This window comes from Somniosus microcephalus, chromosome 6 (genome assembly GCF_052327205.1).
Source record: "Somniosus microcephalus isolate GS21.2 chromosome 6, FLI_Smic_1.0, whole genome shotgun sequence".
In the NCBI taxonomy this organism is placed as follows: Eukaryota; Metazoa; Chordata; class Chondrichthyes; order Squaliformes; family Somniosidae; genus Somniosus; species Somniosus microcephalus.
The window spans coordinates 210322498-210342727 of NC_140992.1; the positions used below are offsets into that span (position 1 = coordinate 210322498).

At 42.9% G+C, this 20230-nt stretch overlaps 1 protein-coding gene across 3 annotated transcripts in view; it reads left to right on the plus strand.

Annotated features, from left to right (window-relative positions):
- Positions 1-20230, plus strand: part of cfdp1 (chromatin remodeling protein CFDP1) — a 237013-nt gene that overhangs the window by 58037 nt on the left and 158746 nt on the right. For 2 of the 3 annotated variants that reach the window (XM_085991349.1, XM_085991348.1), the window contains exon 5: positions 11231-11359. In XM_085991349.1, the coding sequence (XP_085847475.1) occupies positions 11231-11359 (129 nt within the window). Of the gene's footprint in view, positions 1-11230; positions 11360-12742; positions 14442-20230 lie in introns of those variants that run through there. The other variant, XM_085991350.1, reaches the window with a different exon arrangement.

Below are 20230 nucleotides of genomic sequence, written 5' to 3' on the forward strand. Positions count from 1 at the left end.
CAACCAGAGGGAATGGTTTTTTCCTATTTGCTTTATTAAAACCCTTCATTAATCTTAAAAACCTCAATTAAATCTTAGCTTCTTTGCTTCAGATGCTACATTGGCCACTCTCCAGTCCCATGTCACTGCATATTTAAGGAGGATTGAAAAATTGTGACTGAAGCCTCTACTATCTTCTGCCTCACTTCTTCTTTCAGTAGCCGAGGTGGACGCTGTCAGGGTCCAGTCTTGTATCCAACTTGAGTTCTAACTTGTTTAAACCAATTCCTTTACTGCAGTTGTCTCTCAGTTGTTCCATATGCTCCTGTAGTACACTTACTTTCTAATTTCCACCATCATTTGTTATATAAAATTTAAAAAATATATTTTTGCCATACCATCATCCTCTACAATTAGACTCCTCTTTTCATTCCTGAGTGGTCCTACCCTCTCGAACGATTCTTTACTTTACCATCTTCCACGCTCCATAAATTTAAACCAAAACTCTGCTGCCCGTATCCTAATTCAAATCCCTCCGTCCCTCCCTAACTCTGCAACCTCCTTCGGCCCTACAACCCACTGGAATATCTGCGCTCCTCCAATTCTGGCCTCTTGAGCATATCCGATTTTAATTCCTCCACCATTGGCGGCCGTGCTTTCAACTACTAAAGCCCTGAGCTCTGGAATTCCCTCCTCCTCCCCCGCCCCCTCCCAAACCTCTCCGCTGCTCTACCTCTGTTTTCTACTTTAAGACGCTCCTTAAAAATGACCTCTTTGACCAAGCTTTTGGTCATCTGCCCTAATATTTCCTTATGTGGCTCAGTGTCAAATTTAGTTTGATAACACTCCTGTGAGGCGCCTTGGGAAGTGTTACTACAGTTAAGGCGCTATATAAATAAAGCTGTTGTTTTTATATGCCTGTAAAAACCCCTTGTTATTTCCTTTTATATTATCTGTTAGTCTCTTCAAATTCCCTTTATAGCCCTTCTATTCTGTTTTCAGCTCCCACGACACTTCTATGTTACTCATGACTTTCTTCAGTATTGTTGGCCCTAATTTTATCATGCCTCCTTTTTAAGTTTCAGTTTAATTTTTTTATCTCTACCATGCAACTCTATGATGCAGCAACTTTTCGCATTATAGGAATATATTTACTTTAACTCTATCCCTCTTACATTTGAAGATTCCTGACCTTTCAACCTATTTGCTAACTTTTCTGCCAGTTTATTTGGAGCCAGATCCCTTCAGTTCTTGCTGAGCTTTGCCTTTTTCCAGTCCAGCTCCCTTATCTTTGACCCATCATTATCCTTTTCTATTCTAACATTGAGCCTAACTATCTTCTTGTCAAGATTTCCCAGCGAGGTCTTGTATAATATCTTGAGTAGTTGACTGGTACTTGCAGCTCGTGAAAACTGAATTTTGTCATCTTCTCCCACCTTGGCCATGACTGCGGGAGGGTAAGGCTCTGAGTTTGGTGTCCGCTGCTGTGTGTCCCCTGCATTATGACACTTGTTATAGGAGAGCTGCAAATCCCCTGCATGTCTCGGTACGTAAAATAATATGTCCTCCTGTCTAATCATTTGCGTAAGTTATAAAAATGGCTTTTTTGCACACTTAAGGCATAACTAAATGCGATGGAGAGGAAAAAGTTGGATGTTAAGGGAGCAGGTATTACCATCGCGTAGGTATCCTTTCACTGGACCGTGCAGGACCCCATGCAATTGCATGGTCCTAATGCTGCCCGTGAGTACCTGAAGAGAGGGGACCATTTACAATTTCAGCTTGCATGGGGGTCGGGAAGGGAAGATGGGTGTTCAGTAGGAATGGCTGGAGGGTGGGGGTCAAGGGAGCAGGAAGTGAGTCTCATGGACAAGATACGCTTGGCGAAAGCATGAAGAAAGATACTGATTTAGGGCTGGGGTTGGGTGGGGGAAGTTTGTGCTCATGGGCAAGAGGAGGTAGGGAAGCAGCTGAATGGCTGGTCTCAATCTTCATGATGAAGTTTGAGCTCCTCTCACTTGTTGGAGGTGAAGGGGAGACGAGTCTAAGGAGACGGTTGGCAGTGGAGAAAAAAGGCTGAATTTACCTTTGCTCACCAGGATGATTCTGCCTTTGGCAGAGGAGAGTGCGGCCTGGTGCTTGGTCGCCATTACATAGAAACATAGAAGATAGGAGCAGGAGTAGGCCATTCGGCCCTTCGAGCCTGCTCCGCCATTCAACGAGATCATGGCTGATCATCCAAACCCTAGCACCCGGTCCCTACACCGACAGCCATCCCACCCAAGCCCTATCCCCCGTAACCCCACGTATTTAATCCCCCCTAACACTAAGGGCCAATTTTTATCATGGCCAATCAACCTAACCCGCACATCTTTGGACTGTGGGAGGAAACCGGAGCACCCGGAGGAAACCCACGCAAACACGGGGAGAATGTCTGTGTGGAGTTTGCACAGTCACCCGAGGCCGGATTTGAACCCGGGTCCCTGGCGCTGTGAGGCAACAGTGCTAACCACTATGCCACTGTGACCCCTGTTGAAAGGTATGTCTGTGTGGGCATTGGTTGGTGATTAATCAAGCTCTGCTCGCTGATGGTCACTGTCTAGGTTCACCCATAAAAGCGGCTACTTTGGCAAGGTACTGAAGGGTTGCTGTTACCCGTGGAATCTTATCCCAGCATTGGGGAGAAAAGTGAATAAAATTGAGGAGAAGAAAAACTGCTATTTACATACAATTTTATACAATGCCCCCCCCCACCCACGTATTTTTTTTAAATCTCTGTTCTCCTGACAGAACAAGCTGCAATCAAACTTACAGCATGCGAAAATGGAGGAATAAAATCAGTGAAGAATTAAAGTACTTCAGCTGTTAGTATTTTGTCCCTGATTCCTCACATCCTTCTCAAAATAATAGATCAAAAGCAAAAATATAACAAGGGCAGACGTCGACGACGAAGTCCAACACCGCCTTCAGTGTGCCAGTGCAGCCTTCGGTCGCCTGAGGAAGAGAATATTTGAAGACCAGGACCTCAAACCCGGCACTATGCTCATGGTCTACAGAGCAGCAGTGATACCCGCCCTGCTGTATGCCTCAGAGACATGGACCATGTACAGCAGGCACCTCCAAAGCACTGGAGAGGTACCACCAATGCTGCCTCCGCAAGATCCTGCAAGTCCATTGGCAGGATAGTTGCACCAACGTCAGTGTTCTTGCTCAGGCCAACATCCCCAGCATTGAAGCTTTGACCACGCTCGATCAGCTCTGATGGACGGGTCACATTGTCCGCATGCCCGATACGAGACTCCCAAAACAAGCGCTCTACTTGGAGTGTAATTGGTGGGATTGATTTGATTTAATTTAATTTGTTGGTGAATTTTATAAGTTGGTAAGTTCAATTAAAGAGGTGTGATATCATCTAGAATCGGGCAGAGGGTATTTAAAAATAATAAATTTAATTAATTACATAGAATGGGAGAGCAGGTGATGTGTTACTGCTACAATATGTGGGAGCTGGTGGACACCATTGATGCTCACGGTGATCACATTTGCAGTAAGTGCTGGCTGCTCGAGGAACTCCGGCTCCGTGTTGAAGAGCTGGAGTCCGAGCTTCAAACACTGCGACACATCAGGGAGGGGGAGAGTTACCTGGACTCTGTGTTCCAGGAAGTAGTCACACCAATTAGATTAACTAATTCAGATGTATTCCGTGGTCAGGAACAGGAGGGTGTGACTATGAGTGAGGCAGGTACGGGTATCCAGGAGGTAGTGTTGGAGGAGCTGCAGCCCTTGCTCTTGTCCAACAGGTTTGAGGCTCTTACTCCCTGTGAGGACGGGAACGGGGACTGCAGGGAGGATGAGCAACCTGGCCACAGCACCGTGGAGCGAGGGGCCATTCAAGTGGGGGGAGTAAGGAAATGTTGTAGTGGTAGGGGATAGTATCATAAGGGGGATAGTTAGGGTTCTTTGCAGCCGAGAGCGAGAGTCCCGAAGGTTGTGTTGCCTGCCCGGTGCCAGGGTTAAGGACATCTCCTCTGGGCTGGAGAGAAACTTGGAGTGGGAGGGGGAGGATCCAGTTGTCGTGGTCCATGTTGGTACCAACGACATAGATAGGACAAGGAAAGAGGTTCTGCTGAGGGAGTATGAGCAGCTAGAGGCCAAATTTAAAAAGCAGAACCACAAGGGTAATAATTACCCGAGCCACCAGCGAATTTGGCTAGGATAAATAAAATTAGAGAGTTAAATGCGTGGCTCAAAGACTGGTGTGGGAGAAATGGGTTTTGCCCCTTGGGACACTGGCACCAGTACTGGGACAGGAGAGAGCTGTTCCGTTGGGACGGACTTCACTTGGCCAGTGCTGGGACTAGAATCCTGGCGAATCGAATAACTGGGGCTGTAGAGAGGGCTTTAAACTAATTAGTCGGGGGGGGGGGGGGGTTTCCCAAGAGAGCGAAAAATATAAATGTCAGCGGAGAAGGCAATAGAGCAAAGTAGCAGTGGGGAAATTAAAAACCAGAGCGTGTCAGGAAGGGATAGAATATATAAAGATAAAGGTAAAGTAGTAAAGGGGGTTAAAGCAGGAATAAATTGTCACAAAGCATATTTAAAAGTTCTTTATCTGAATGCACGCAGCATTCGTAACAAAATAGACGAGTTGACGGTACAAATAACTACACATGGGTATGATCTGGTGGCCATTACAGAAACATGGCTGCGAGGTGACCATGACTGGGAACTAAACATCCAGGGGTATTTGACTATTAGGAAGGAAAGGGAGGTGGGGTGGCTATGTTAATTAAGGGTGGAATCACTGCAATAGTGAGAAATGAATGATACTGGGTCAAAGGATCAGGATAGTGAGACAGTTTGGGTGGAGATAAGGAATAATAAGGGGAAAAGGTCACTAGTGGGCGTAGTCTCTAGGCCTCCTAACAGTTGCAACTCTATTGGTCGGAGTATAAATCAGGAAATAGTTGGGGCTTGTAATAAGGGAACAGCTATAATCATGGGAGATTTTAACTTTCATATTGACTGGACAAATCAAATTGGGCAGGGCAGCCTTGAGGAAGAGTTCATAGAGTGCATTAGGGATGGGTTCCTTGAGCAGTATGTTACTGAACCAACCAGGGGGCAGGCAATCTTAGACCTGGTCCTGTGTAACGAGACAGGATTAATAAAAAATGTCCTAGTAAAGGATCCCCTTGGAATGAGTGACCATTGGAATGAGGTTGAATTCCAAATTCAGTTGGCGGGTGAGAGTTGGATCTCAAACCAGCGTACTAAGCTTAAATAAAGGAGACTATGAAGGTATGAGAGTAGAGTTGACTAAAGTGGACTGGGAAAATAGATTAAGGTGTAAGACGGTACATGAGCAGTAGTGTACATTCAAGGAGATATTTCACAACTTTCAAGAAAAATATATTCCACTGAGGAGAAAGGGGCGTAAAAGAAAAGACAGCCATCCGTGGCTAAGTAAAGTAATAAAGGACAGTATCCGACTGAAAACAAGGGCATATAAAGTAGCCAAATCTAGTGGGAGGATAGAAGATTAGGAAGCATTTAAAAGCCAGCAAAGAATAACTAAAAGATTAATTAAGAAAGGGAAGATAGATTATGAAAGTAAACTAGCAAAAAATATAAAAACAGATAGCAAGAGTTTCTACAGTTATATAAAAAGAAAAAGGGTGGCTAAAGTGAATGTTGGTCCCTTAGAGGACGAGACCGGGAAATTAGTAGTGGGGAACATGGAGATGGCAAAAACGCTGAACAAATATTTTGTATCAGTCTTTACAGTAGAGGACACTAAAAATATCCCAACACTGGACAAACAGGGGGCTATGGGGGGGAGGAGCTAAACACGATTAAAATCACTAAGGAGATGGTACTCGGTAAGATAATGGGACTTAAGGCGGATAAATCCCCTGGACCTGATGGCTTACATCCAAGGATCTTGAGAGAAGTAGCGGTAGGGATTGCGGATGCATTAGTGGTAATTTTCCAGAACTCCCTGGATTCGGGAAAGGTCCCAACAGATTGGAAAACTGCTAATGTAATGCCCTTATTTAAAAAGGGAGGTAGACAAAAGGCTGGAAACTATAGACCAGTTAGCCTAACATCTGTGGTTGGTAAAATGTTGGAGTCCATTATTAAGGAAGCAGTAACAGGACATTTGGATAAGCATAATTTAATCGGACAGAGTCAGCATGGTTTTATGAAGGGGAAGTCATGTTTGACAAATTTGCTCGAATTCTTTGAGGACGTAACAAACAGGGTGGATAAAGGGGAACCAGTGGATGTGGTGTATTTGGACTTCCAAAAGGCATTTGACAAGGTGCCGCACAAGATTACTACGCAAGATTAAAAAATCACGGGATTGGGGGTAATATACTGGCATGGGTGGAAGATTGGCTATCTAACAGAAAACAGAGAGTGGGGATAAATGGTTCATTCTCGGGTTGGCAATCAGTAACTAGTGGTGTTCCGCAGGGGTCAGTGCTGGAACCCCAACTCTTTACAATCTATATTAACGATTTGGAGGAGGGGACCAAGTGCAACGTATCCAAGTTTGCCGACGATACAAAGATGGGAGGGAAAGCAGTGAGTGAGGAGGACATAAAAAACCTGCTACATAGACATAGACAGGCTAAGTGAGTGGGCAGAAATTTGGCAGATGGAATATAATGTTGGAAAGGGTGAGGTTATGCACTTTGGCAGAAAAAAAATCAAAGAGCAAGTTATTATCTAAATGGAGAGAAACTGCAAAGTGCTACAGTACAAAGGGATCTGGGGGTCCTGGTGCATGAAACACAGAAGGTTAGTATGCAGGTACAGCAGGTGATCAGGAAGGCCAATGGAATCTTGGCTTTTATTGCAAGGGGGATCGAGTATAAAAGCAGGGAAGCCTTGCTTCAGTTATACAGGGTACTGGTGAGGCCACACCTGGAATACTGCGTGCAGTTTTGGTTTCCATATTTAAGAAAAGATATACTTGCTCTCGAGGCAGTTCAGAGAAGGTTCACTTGGTTGATTCCGGAGATGAGGGGGTTGACTTATGAGGAAAGGTTGAGTAGGTTGGGCCTCTACTCATTGGAATTCAGAAGAATGAGAGGCGATCTTATCGAAACATATAAGATTGTGAGGGGGCTTGATCGGGTGGATGCGGGGAGGATGTTTCCACTGATGGGTGAGACTAGAACTAGGGGGCATAATCTTCGAATAAGGGGCTGCCCTTTCAAAACTGAGATGAGGAGAAACTTCTTCACTCAGCGTAGTAAATCTATGGAATTTGCTACCTCAGAGAGCTGTGGAAGCTGCGACATTAAATAAATTTAAAACGGAGATAGACAGTTTCCTAGCTGATAAGGGAATTAGGGGTTACGGGGAGCGGGCAGGGAAGTGGACGTGAGTCTAGGTTCGGATCAGCCATGATCCTATTGAATGGCGGAGCAGGCCCGAGGGGCCGTATGGCCTACTCCTGCTCCTACTTATGTTATGTTCTTATTAGCTCTGGCACGGCAAGAGAGCCCCAGGTGGGCAGAGGAAACGCTCCAAGGACACCCTCAAAGCCTCCTTGAAAAGCGTAACATCCCCACCAACACTTGGGAATCCCTGGCACAAGACCGCACAAAGTGGAGGAGAAGCATCTGGGAAGGTGCCGAACACCTCGAGTCTCTTTGCCGGGAGCAAGTGAAGCCGAGCGCAGGCAGCGCAAGGAGCGCACGTCAACCCAAGCACCCCACGCACCCGCCCCTTCAACCACCGTCTGCCCCACCTGTGACAGAGACTGTAGGTCCTGCATTGGACTCATCAGTCACCTGCGAATCATTTTTAATGTGGAAACAAGTCATCCTCGGTTCCGAGGGACTGCCTAAGAGAGATAACAAGATTGTAATAAAAATTGATTCCCCGGCATTCATTTGAAAACCTAAAGTCTCAATATTATTACCCGAGGGAGGAGCTCAGTGTAAATACCACTTTTTGTCCTTCGTTTTTTTGTGCTCTTTGATTTCTACCATTTTTTTTTAGTTTTCTGTATCATTATCTTTGCTGTTCTTTAGCTGTTTTCTCTCCTTTTGCAGTCTTTGTTGTTTCTCTGGCTGTCTGGAGATTTGATTTCCTTATCTGAGGAATGGAATCTGAGGAACTGAAACCTTTGACCAGTTTGATTGCCAGTAGGAGCAGAAGGCTGTATAAACAATACAATATATTTTAAAAAATCTGGAATAAAATGCTAAACCTCTTTAAGGTGTGCTTTAATAGCAGTAATGGACATGTGATCCTGCAGGGATTGTAATTGAGGACAGGCAGCTTGACTGAAGCACTCAGCCTGCAATTTTGTCTTTCAATCAAGCTGTCTTTCCTCAATTACAACTTTGCTTGTACTTCCGCTTGTCCATTATTGCTTAATTATCATTTTGTTTGCTTTTAAAAGAAGTTGCCTTAATCTTGCTTCAATGTCATTAACCCTTCCAGGAGGATATGGGGACATAAATAATGGATGGAGTCAATTTGAAGCTACAAATTATTCAGTGAGACCGTTTTCTTGTTTGATAATCCTTTGCATGGTAGCTTTCAAGATTGAAGGTTAAATATGTAAAGCAGTCATGTAGAAAAAAAAACGGCAATCAATAAAGCTTTTGAAATGCTAAGATTTTCAGAAGGAGGAATTGAACTATACAGTGAGTGATATTTAAAAATCCATTTGCTTGGTTCTGATGCATTCCAAAGGAGTGTCATCAGTGGTGTTGGCATTTAAAGGTCAAGAAAAATTTAGATGGTTTACAAAATGCATTTGATAATAGGCAGGCCAGTGGTGCCGCCTGTTAGTCACTGATGATTAGTGTATTGATGTACTCTGCATGTCGAAGATGAAAATTGACAATCTGGTAAATTACAGATATCAAACTAGGTTTGATGGAAGGAAATAAGAAGTAGGTAAGACAACCTGCCATATGCTTGTGCACCTCAAAGTAGAAACTTTAAAGGCAGCATTGACAGGAGTCTGAGAATGGCGTCGCTTCCTTGCTGTTTTGTTGGGCAGTGGTGCGTAACGTGTAAGGTCTGGGGAGATGAGGGACACTAACTGGCAGAATAGTGGTATGGGAAATAGTGGAGTAAGATGTGCACTTTTATGCGACTCCCCCAGATTGCAGATGGGAGACTTGAAGTACAGCCCTTTGGGCAAGTTGCTGCCCATTGGTACTTTGGAACTGTACCCCACCAAGATTGCTGGCTTCAGATGGAAAATGGTGGGGGCTCCTGGGAGGGAATGTGTGAAAGTGGCAGGAAACCTGCTTGGGCATCTAATGAAGCTCAGGTTTAAATTTGAACTTCATGGATGTGGCGTACATGTTGGGATGCATGATATGTTGGAATGTAGGCTTCATTTTTAAAATAAGATGTTAGTGGGTCAACCCTACAGGTATATCTGGTCAAAAAGACTGGTTACTTGGTAAGAACACTGTCTATTCACAGTTGGGGTCTGAGTTTGAATCCAGCCCAGACATACGAGATGAATACTAAACTATCTTTATCTTTAATGACTTTTAAGGATCTAAAGTGAAATCGGTGGCAATTTTAACCCAGATGTTTAAATGGTGCATAATTAAGGACAACATGATTGTTTGCTCAGAGGCACAAGAACAACTGTCAACATTACAAAGGTGCAGTATGGGTACTCTTGAGGATGGGGTCACAGAACATCACTGAGGAAAGAGACCATCTAATTGATGCTACCTCTGAACTGGGAGTGGTTTCATGTTGGCAGTGTACGCCAGTATAATGTGGAAAAATGCACCATTTACTCCGCTTCTGTTGCAATTGCTTTACGTGGGTTCTTAAAAAAAAGATTCAAAATTTAAAGACTAATTGATATCAGTGGTAAAATACAACATAGAGGAAAAATTCAAAAATTTTAGTGAGGTTTTTAGAGTTTTAGTTTATGCCCCTATTGTTGAAATCTCAAGATTGCAGTTATCTGATATTTACACCATTTTAAGATGTCTGTGTCCATGGTGAAGACGCTGTGATAACCTGAGGCCTGGTGTCATCATAGTAACAAAATGGAAGGATCTAGTGACTGAACTTGTGTTGCAGAATAAGTTTTTCACTGGATAATTCAGTCATTTGGCCTATTTTAATGAGTTATTAATAGAGTAAATGTACTTTTGGTCAAAGGCTGGTCTCTTAAGATGGTAAAATGTAGCCTGTATTTAATTTACTTCAAAATTGAAACTTAGCACAATAAAGGAACTTACTTGGATTGTTTTTTTGCAGTTTGAAATGAAAAGATTCTCATTTTTATTTTTTATTTTGAGAAATCTATGAGAATTCTATTTAAAGCCTAAATCGAATGGTGTCAGCCTTGGTTCACTTGGACACACAATCCAGGCTGACACCTCGGTGCTATACTGAGGGAGGCTGTGCTGTCGGAGGTGCCGTCTTTCAGGTGAAACGTTAAACCGAGGACCTGTCTGGTTTCTCGGGTGGATGTAAAAGATGCCATGACATCATTCAAAGAAGAGCAGGGGAGTTCTCCCCGGTGTCCTGGGCAATATTCATCCCTTAACCAACATCGCTTTTAAAAAAGAGATTATCTGGTCATTATCTCATTGCTATTTGTGGAACCTTGCTGTGCACAAATTGGCTGCTGCGTTTCCCAACATTGCAACAGTGACTGGGCTTCAAAAGTACTTCATTAACTGTAAATCGCTTTGGGACATCCTGAAGTTGTGACAGGCGAAATATAAGTAATTTATTTTCTGTATCTTCAGTTTTTGACTTGGTTAGAGGTTGATCTATACACTTTGTTATTTTAGTTGAATACTGAAGTCATAGTACTGTATATGAAATAAAAACAGAAAATGCTGGAAATACTTGGAAGGCCTGACCTGCTGTGCATTTCTAGCATTTTCCATTTATAGGTTTGACGGGTCTTCCTGTCAAACTTATGAATGAAGCATTCCCTGCTACCATTGGCTCTCCATGGCCCACGTGATCCCAGGGGACACATCAAGCTAACTGCGCCCCTGGGATACGCAAGCACTGCATGCCGGAGGAGGCCCAGGATCGCAATTCCACAGGGCCCACAGCACAATGGCTGGCGTGCGAGGTAAGTGCAGGTCGGGGGCTTGCACCCGCGGGAAGCCCCCGACCCGAATTCCTGGGCCATTGTTTATATAAACAATGGACTTTAGAGTCAAAAAGTGGTGACATTGATTTTGCATAAAATATAACTTTTATTTTGTCCTGTTTTTAGAGTGACTAAAGAAGTGGATGCTGCTTCCAAAGAAGCTAAAAACTTTTTGCAAAACCAGAATGAAGTGCAGGAAAAACGTTCTCCAGCAGCACCAGCGACCATGGAAACTGGAGCCCCTACAGGTTCAGGGTAAGTACCGATTCCCTTGACTCGTACATGCTTAGAAATTGGCTTCTCTAGGTGCCAGTCAAAGCAGATTATGAATATATTCTGGAACATGCATTGGTGGTTCAGTTAGTCACTTATCTTTTTATATATTTTACATAGGAAACTGGAGACCTACTAATGTATCCACATTTATGGCAAGACCCCAGCTCAACTTGCTTTGGGTCGGTTGTACTTGTACTACTGCATTTCCCAAATCCTTTTAAATTGAGTCTTGCCGATGTGCAATTGGATTGGCAATGTGGTTTTGTCATGTCTCCAGACTGCTGTCTCTTTTTTTCATTTAAAAATTTTTTTTTTTTTTTTTTTTAAGTTCACATTCAGATGTAAGTGGCTTGGTACAAATTCTGATCCAGAATTCAAGATTTCTAAATTGGGTCTAATGTTCAGATCAGTATTTGAACACAGTTGTGTCCAAAGTCTCAAAGCTCAATGTGGTTTCAAGTTACTTACAAAAAAAGTGGTTGAACTCTAGCTCCATGTTGGCACAGCATAGGCACTGAATTTGTTCCTTTTGAAACCCATGTTGGAGGAGGAAACTGTACCTCGCAGCTGTGAAGTGGCTGGTTCACATGAAAAGTTTCACCATGGAGTTGATTCTGTATCAAATTCACTGAAGAATTGAAGTCTACTGTAAGAAGAGCTTATAAGGATCTGAAGGGGCCATCCATGTCTGGCAGATTTTTTTTGGACAGAATATTGGTGCTAGACCGGTGCTTGATTTAGTCCAAATGATATGTAAGAAAATTAATTTATAATCTAGGTAATTCACAAATCCCAGCTGAATAAAAAGTACTAATTAGTTTCCAGCTCATGTATTATATCTATAGGTGATGGATCTCACTTCTAATATAGCAAAGAATTAAAAAGGTCCATAATTATTCCTAGGTCAATGGAACAGCATACTCTGCATCTGTTTGACATTGCATATGATTGGAGAACACCAAGTTCTTTTCATTGTTTAACCATTTTTGCCAATGATAGAAATGTTCTTATTTTTTGCTTTGTCTACAAAACTTCTAAAATCTTCATTTAATTCACTACATATCCATATGAAAATGTGAATTATGAACCATTTAACGGCAATGCGATGGGAGAGTGACAAAATATATGTAAGACTAGTTGTGTTGAACTTTAAGGCAAAATCATTTTCAAATTTGCTCTTCATGGTCATTTATATCAGAAACGGCCTAGAAAATTAAATGGTATGCTCTGGTGTTTTTTTCCTACATGTTTTCACTTTTTATTGAATTTTTGGGACTTTTCCTGCAGGCATGTATGTATTACTTTGAAACATGCAAGTAATATGTATTTAGAAACTCTGCCATTTTTGGACATTTTTTACAGCTGCAGATTTCCAAAGGTACCATTGGACAATCTGAATCTGGCAGGGCCTTGGGGAATGAAAGAAGTAGGGCAAGTGATTGACTGCCATCTTGTTGCAAAGAAAATGCTGCTTCTCTGTTTCTCTCTTATACATAGGAACAATTTTGCCAGGTGCTGACAGGACATCAGAGGAGGCATGGTGCTGTACTTTACTCTCTTTATAAAGTACTGACCGGAGAAGAAAATCTGAATCCTAATTATGAGTTGGTGCAGCCAGACTAGATTCTGGAGGCCCCTGAAAATATCAAGATATATTGAGCAGCAGAGCAATAACTAAATTCCCTTGCTTCACTGCTGCTGGTCAGTGTCATCTTCAACATAAGAACATTTAATAGGAGCAGAAGTAGGCCAAACGGCCCCTCAAGCCTGCTCCATTATGCAATAAGATCATGACTGATCTTCTACCTCAACTCCACTTTCCTGCCCTATCCCCATATACCTTGATTCCCCTAGAGTCCAAAAATCTATTGATCTCAGTCTTGAATATACTCAATGGCTGGGATTCTCTACCCCAGATTCACAACCCTCAGTGAAGAAATTTCTCCTCATCTCAGTCCTAAATGGCCAACCCCTTATCCTGGGACTATGCCCCCTAGTTCTAGACTCTCAGCCAGGGGAAACCGACTCTCCGTATCTCCCTTGTCGAGCCCTCCAAGTACTGGTTACCAAGACACGGAGGAGAAAATTGGGCACTGGGTACAATTCAGTGAAGAGCCGTGGTGATGATTCCTAGTGTTCGAGGTTTGGCTTATAAGGAAAGACCGGAGAAATCTAAACTTGGGAGGCTGAGCAGTGATCTTGGTTACTGCTGCTCCTCACCTCCCCTTCCCATGAGTTCGAGATTGTAAATACCTGAACTTGGCAGCTCCATGTGATGGAATAGCTGAGATGGGGAGCTCGGCCTAATCACCAGTGTGAACCTACCACTTGCAATGATGTGTTATCTTAAAAGGTGATCCTCTTTAACTGATGATAATGATGATGATGATATGGTGTTTAATAGAAAAAAACAAAGTCAGAAAGTAGAAAATAGATGTTCAAAGAGAAAAACAGTATTGTAAAACAAAAGAATCCTACCGAAACCAACTATATATTCCCCTGTAAGGTTCACAGTGAGCTGTGATCTGGCTCATGATTATAAACGACAGACAGACCTGAAACGTTACCTCTGTTTCTCTCTTTACGGATGCTGCCTGATCTGCTGAGTGTTTCCAGCATTTTCTGTTGTTATTTCATGATTATAAAGCTGCCTGAACTTAGTGCCGCCTTAAGGTACAATAGGATTGCTTTAATTGACTGCCATTCCAACCATTCTAGAAAGCAAGTCAGGTAATAGCTGTGTTTTTACATAGATTAAACAACATAGCCGTACAGCTCACTTATGTTATGCAATAGAGAAATTCTATTCCAGCAGCCAAAGGTAGTTAACTCGGTATTAAACAACATGATCTGATTTCTTTTAAAAATATGACTCACAGCTTTTATATTCTTAGAATATACACCTTACAAATGAGGTAAAACTTGTGGCATGACGGATGATGGCCTGAAGCATTCTATAATATAGTAGCTCTGAACTTGAAGGTGTTTATGTTTGCAAGTATATTAATGTAGATTGTTTTTTGTAAGTGTCCTCTGTAATTGTGGCATCCGTTAGTCACCAGTAGGCTAGGCACGTCGCTTCTTATTACATAAAACATTAGCTCTTTGACTTCTGTTGCTTTTGCATTAAGTTTCTTGGTCTGTAATTGGAACCAAGGTGACTTCAGTGTTTGAATTGCTTTCCAATCCAAGAGTCCAAGTTTCCATCTCCACAGGTGTTATTTGGTCTGGTCATTTCATGACACTAATTATGTCTCTATTTGCACCAAAGCACTTCTGAATCTCAGACAGCCAGAGTGAGATCATTCCTTCAGCTGTAGACTGTAATTATGTTTTCAAGGCTGTCAACATCGGGCACTTGTGCTTTAAGGGCTTTGCAACTGCTGAAACAAGGAACTACTCTGGACCTCTTTCATCACGGACAAAGCCCCTGCTTTGATCCTAATATCAGAGTATTTGGTTTGATAATTCATAAAACTGTATGAGGAGGAAAGAACTTGTAATATCTTTCTTGACTTCTATACATCTAAAAGCAAATCTCAGGCAATAAAGTACTTTTGAAGCACAGTAGCTATTGCAATGTGGAGAGATGTTTTTGCGCACGGTAAGGCCCCAGAAACAGCAATGAAATAACCAGATAATTTATTTGTGATATTTGAGGGATAAATATTGGTTAAGCCTCTGGGAGAAATCCTCTGCTTTTCTTTGAATAATGCTATGTGATCTTTTATGTCCACCTGAGCAGGTGAATGGGGCCACAACCTCCGTTTAATGTTTCATCCGAAAGACGGCGTCTCCGACAGTGCAGCTCTCGCTCAGTACTGCACTGAAGTGTCAGCCTGGATTACGTGGTCACGTCTCTGGTGTGGGGCTTGAACCCACAACCTTCTGACTTGGGAGGCGAGAGTGCTACCAACTGAGCCAAGGCTGATGCCCAAGAGCACAAAGTTTGGATTTGAAGATCTTGAGCTAGAAATTGCGGTAGGAGGCGTACCTCCGGAGTACGCCTCTGACCCGCGAAAGAATTACGGAAGTACCTGCTGGCAGCCATGCTGCAAAAACTTGCAGTCTAAGGCCTCGAGGCAGAGGGCAGCGTAATGGCCCAGGGACGCAGGCGGTGCGGAAGTGTACCTGGGACCACGTGGGCCTGGTCTTCCAATCAATAAGCAGAATTTATTTTACTCATTTACGAAGGGAATCCCCTGATGAGATGCAATGGAATCCCGAAATCTAAATTGTACAATTTACAGAAATGGAATTTTATTCGTAATTACTTTCATTCCACCAACCTCACTAAAAAATTTAATTTTTTGATCATTTTATGCATTGTTACAACTGTAATCCAGGACAATATTTGCATAAACTCATTTCATAGTGTGTGTGCATAATCTAGGATATGAAACTATTTCATTAATAACTTTGATATCCCCTAGCGCTGATGCAAGCAGGCCCTGTACCTGCTTGCATCAACTGTAACACTTCAACTGTCAGCTGTGGCTCATTTGGTAGCACACTCTCCTCTGAGTCAGAAGGTTGTGGGTTCAAGTCCCACTCCAGAGACTTGAGCACAAATCTAAGCTAACACTCCAGTGCAGTGCTGAGGCAGTGCTGCACTGTCGAAGGTGCCGTCTTTCGGATGCGATGTTAAACCGAGGCCCCATCTGCGCTCTTAGGTGGATGTAAAAGATCCCATGGCACTATTTCGAAGAAGAGCAGGGGAATTATCCCCAGTGTCCTGGCCAATATTTATCCCTCAACCAAAATAACAAACAGATTATCTGGTCATTATCACATTGTGGGACCTTGCTGTGCGCAAATTGGCTGCCTCGTTTCTCAAATTACAACAGTGACTCCACTTCAAAAGTACTCCATTGGCTGTAAAGTACTTTGAGATGTCCGGTGGTCATGAAAGGTGCTATATAAATTGCTTTTTCATGGCCCCGGCAGATGGCCTGTCAACGTGTACGTTGACGGGCTGCAAGTTCCGGATTCGCGCATGCGTCAGCCATGTGGAAATCCCGAACTTGCGGTGGATTTCAAAGGGAATACGCTGCCATTAGTTTGCGCTGAAGATCAATATTCATTTCACTATTGCTGATTAATTGTGTTTTTGTAACTTCCATCACATTCCTAATTATATTGCAAAGAAGATTAAAATAGTGAGTCTGACAAACTCGGCGGTCTATAGTTTTTGAATAATCAAGTGAAGGAGGACTTGTCCAATCAAGTTATTTCCTTTCCTGTCAGGAGGGAATTTTATAATAATGCTGATAGCAGTTGATAAAAAATGATTTCTCTTGCAATGGAACCATCAACCAGCAGTGATTGAATACAAAGCTGGAACAATTTTGCACAGAGGTTTACTGATGAGGCTTGGAGGACTTTCCCATTAAGGTAAAATGCCAGTCATCAATGGCTCAGCAAGTTAATCTAATGAGTAACTGAGTTAACTAATACCACGTAGGCTTCCATGCCCATTTGCCATCTCTTTGACCCTGCCCAAAAGCGTAGGGACAGGGTCATTAAAAAAAAAAGCGGTTGCCCGCATCAGTACTGGCAGGAGTGGGGCTCCCACCCATGGACCCAGCGAGATTTCAGGATGGCCCCCTGCCACTCTGCGGGCGGGTGGGGGAGGAGGTTGGCAGGCTGATTGGCTGAAGTTTTTAGAATTGGCTAATTCCCTTCCAGTGCTGCTCCCTCGCTGGTCTGACGATTTCAAAAAGGCAATGGATCTCTTAGATGAACTGCCTTATGAGTATAGCATTCTGGGCCTCACACATAGTGCTATGCAGTAGGTGGAACTGGTGGGATTTCCATGGGAGCCTGGGGTCTTGCACCCAAAAGGAGTTAAGTGGGCAGAAGAACCCCCCCCCCTCTGCCCGCCCACTGTAGGGTCTTGTCTTTGGTGCCATCAATGGGCCGATACCTTACCAAAATGGGTTCCGCCCAATATTAATGCCGCTCTACCTCATTGCATTGGATTTCTGCCCCCTCGGAAACCTGAAATTCATAGGTTTCACACTCTGAAGTCACGTGAAGTTTCACTATTCCCACAGTTCACAAGAGTCGTGGCCATAGCCCAGTCTTTTAAGAAACATGCTCTGTAGCATCTTTGATTCAAATCAATTGCCCCTTTTGAACTAGAGCCTGTCTTTCACTCCAGTATAGAGACCAAGTTATATTATCTCAGAAAAGTTTTATAAAGGCGTCATGATAATTTTAAAAAACATTTTGGGGTTGAAAACTAAGTGAAAATCATTTGAAATGTGAAAATGATGACCTTGCATGGAATGCCAAATGAAAGGTGTATATTTTATGATTCCGGTTATTTTCTACAGCTATAAATTCTGACCTGATGTTTTATTTGCAGCAGTTGTTTCATCAGAGCTTCAAATATAGCTCTGTTAGAACTCGTGTGAACATACAGAAAGAGCACACAGGAATATAGGGAAGTATGGGACGAGAAAAGATTAAGCAGTCCAGCTGGTCAGTCCCCAAAACAAATACATTTCAATTGCCTACTTCCTCAAATACCTATTCAATTCTTCTTTTAAATTTTCCCATACTGTCCATCTCCTTAGCCTCTGAGTAGTTTGTTCCACACATTCACCACTCTCTGTGTAAAATAGTTAAATATAAACTGTCTATGCATCTTCCCTCTACGAAGCTTGATTCCTTGTTGCCTGTTTCAAGAGATTGTAGCAATGTTGAACATATTATCAGAGCTCAATTTATTTATTCCCTTAAGAATCTTGAATGATATCTCCCTTGGGCACCTTTTCTCTAGAGAAAACAATCCCAGGCTCTTCAACTTCTCCTCCATTTTGGTTCCCCTTTTCAGCAATGAATATTCTTACTGGAGTACAACAACCAGATTTGTATGCCGTACTCCAGGTCAGACCATACTTCACACAGAACTTCACAGAAACCCCACAGTGCAGATAGAGGCCATTTCGGCCCATCGAGCCTGCACCGACACATATCCCACCCGATCCCCGTAACCCCACATATTTAATCCCCCTAACACTAAGTGTCAATTTATCATAGCCAATCAACCTAACCCGCACATCTTTGGACCTATGCCTTGTAAAGATTGGGATTTGTCCTCTCACTGTGGATCTGATTAGTTTTCCTCATTGTTGCCGCACACTGTGCTGTTCACTTCAGAAGGACAAGATAAGACCATCAGGCCCATCTGGTCTGTCTGATTGAAAACCCCATTCACCCAGCCCCAGGCAGCACTATTTTCTGTGAGAGTCAAAAAATATTTCACGTGCTGTGGTCTTCCATCCCGTTACTCTACCATTAACGGCCGTACCTACATCTGCCCAGATCCTAAGCATTGGAATTCCTTCGCTAAACCTCTCCACCACCTCTCTCCCTTTCTCTCTCCTCCTCCTTTAAAACACTCCTTAAAACCTACCTCTTTGACCAAGCTTTTGGTCACCTGTCCTAATATCCCTATGTGGCTCGGTTTGATACCGCTCCAGTGAAGCCCGATAGGACATTTTACTATGTTCAAGGTGCTATATAACTGCAAGTTGTTATGGTTTCAGCGTATGAAACTCTGGAAGGACTCTGTCCCAGAGATTTACCCCTAGAGGCTGATGAGCCTGTCCCAAATTATATGAAAGATGAACAATGTTCAGAGAATGAGGATGTCATAGGAGAGGTTGGCATTCTTGTGCTCGCGTCTTATTTTGTTTATCTTTTTAAAAATTATTTGTTAATGGGATGTGGGTGTCGCTGACAAGGCCAACATTCATTGCCCATCCTTAATTGCCCTTGAGAAGGTGGTGGTGAGCTGCCTTCTGGAACTGCTGCAGTCTGCTTGGTGTAGGTACTCCCACAGTGCTGTTAGGTAGGGAGTTTCAGCATTTTGACCCAGCGACTATGAAGGAACAGCGATATATTTCCAAGTCAGGATGGTGTGTGACTTGGAGGGGAACTTGCAGGTGGTGGTGTTCTCATGCGCCTGCTACCCTTTTCATTCTAGGCGGTAGCGGTCGTAGGTTTGGGAGGTGCTGTCGAAGAAGCCTTGGCAAGTTGCTGCCATGCATCTTATAGATGATACACACTGTAGCCACGGTGCGCTGGTGGTGGATGGGGTGTCAGTCAAGCGGGCTGCTTTGTTCTGGATGGTGTCGAGCTTCTTGAGTGTTGCACTCATCCAGGCAAGTGGTGAGTATTCCATCACACAACTGACTTGTGCCTTGTAGATGGTGGAAAGGCTTTGGGGAGTCAGGAGGTATGTCACTAGCTGCAGAATACCCAACCTCTGACCTGCTCTTGTAGTCACAGTATTTATGTGACTGGTCCAGTTAAGTTTCTGGTCAATGGTGACCCCCAGGTTGTTGATGGTGGTGGATTCGGCAATGGTAATACTGTTGAATGTCAAAGGGAGGTGGTTAGACTCTTGTTTATAGGGAAACATTTTCTAGAGACATTGTGCCTACACTCCCATTGTGGCTATAAACATGCATTTCCTGCACCTGCTGTGTACTGTATGTTTCCTGCAATTATCGGATGAAAATGTTTATTTTTCTGGTTTTTAGAACTGATTTGTCTTGTTTTACATGTCAAAAGCAGGATTATCCAAGTCATTAAAAATTAAAGCAAGTAGGGATTGGCCCCTGCAGAAAGCTTTGTAGAATTTATTATTTATCTACAAGTAATTGATTGAATATGTATTTTTTGTTTTTGGTATAGAAATTCTTTACCTAAAAGCAACAAATTCTGTGCTGTACTGTTCTATGATTGTAAATGTACAAACTCACATTTTCATTTTTCTAAAATCAAATGTGTATGTATAAAAAATCTCGATTGTAGGGATAAAAGATATCACTGAAG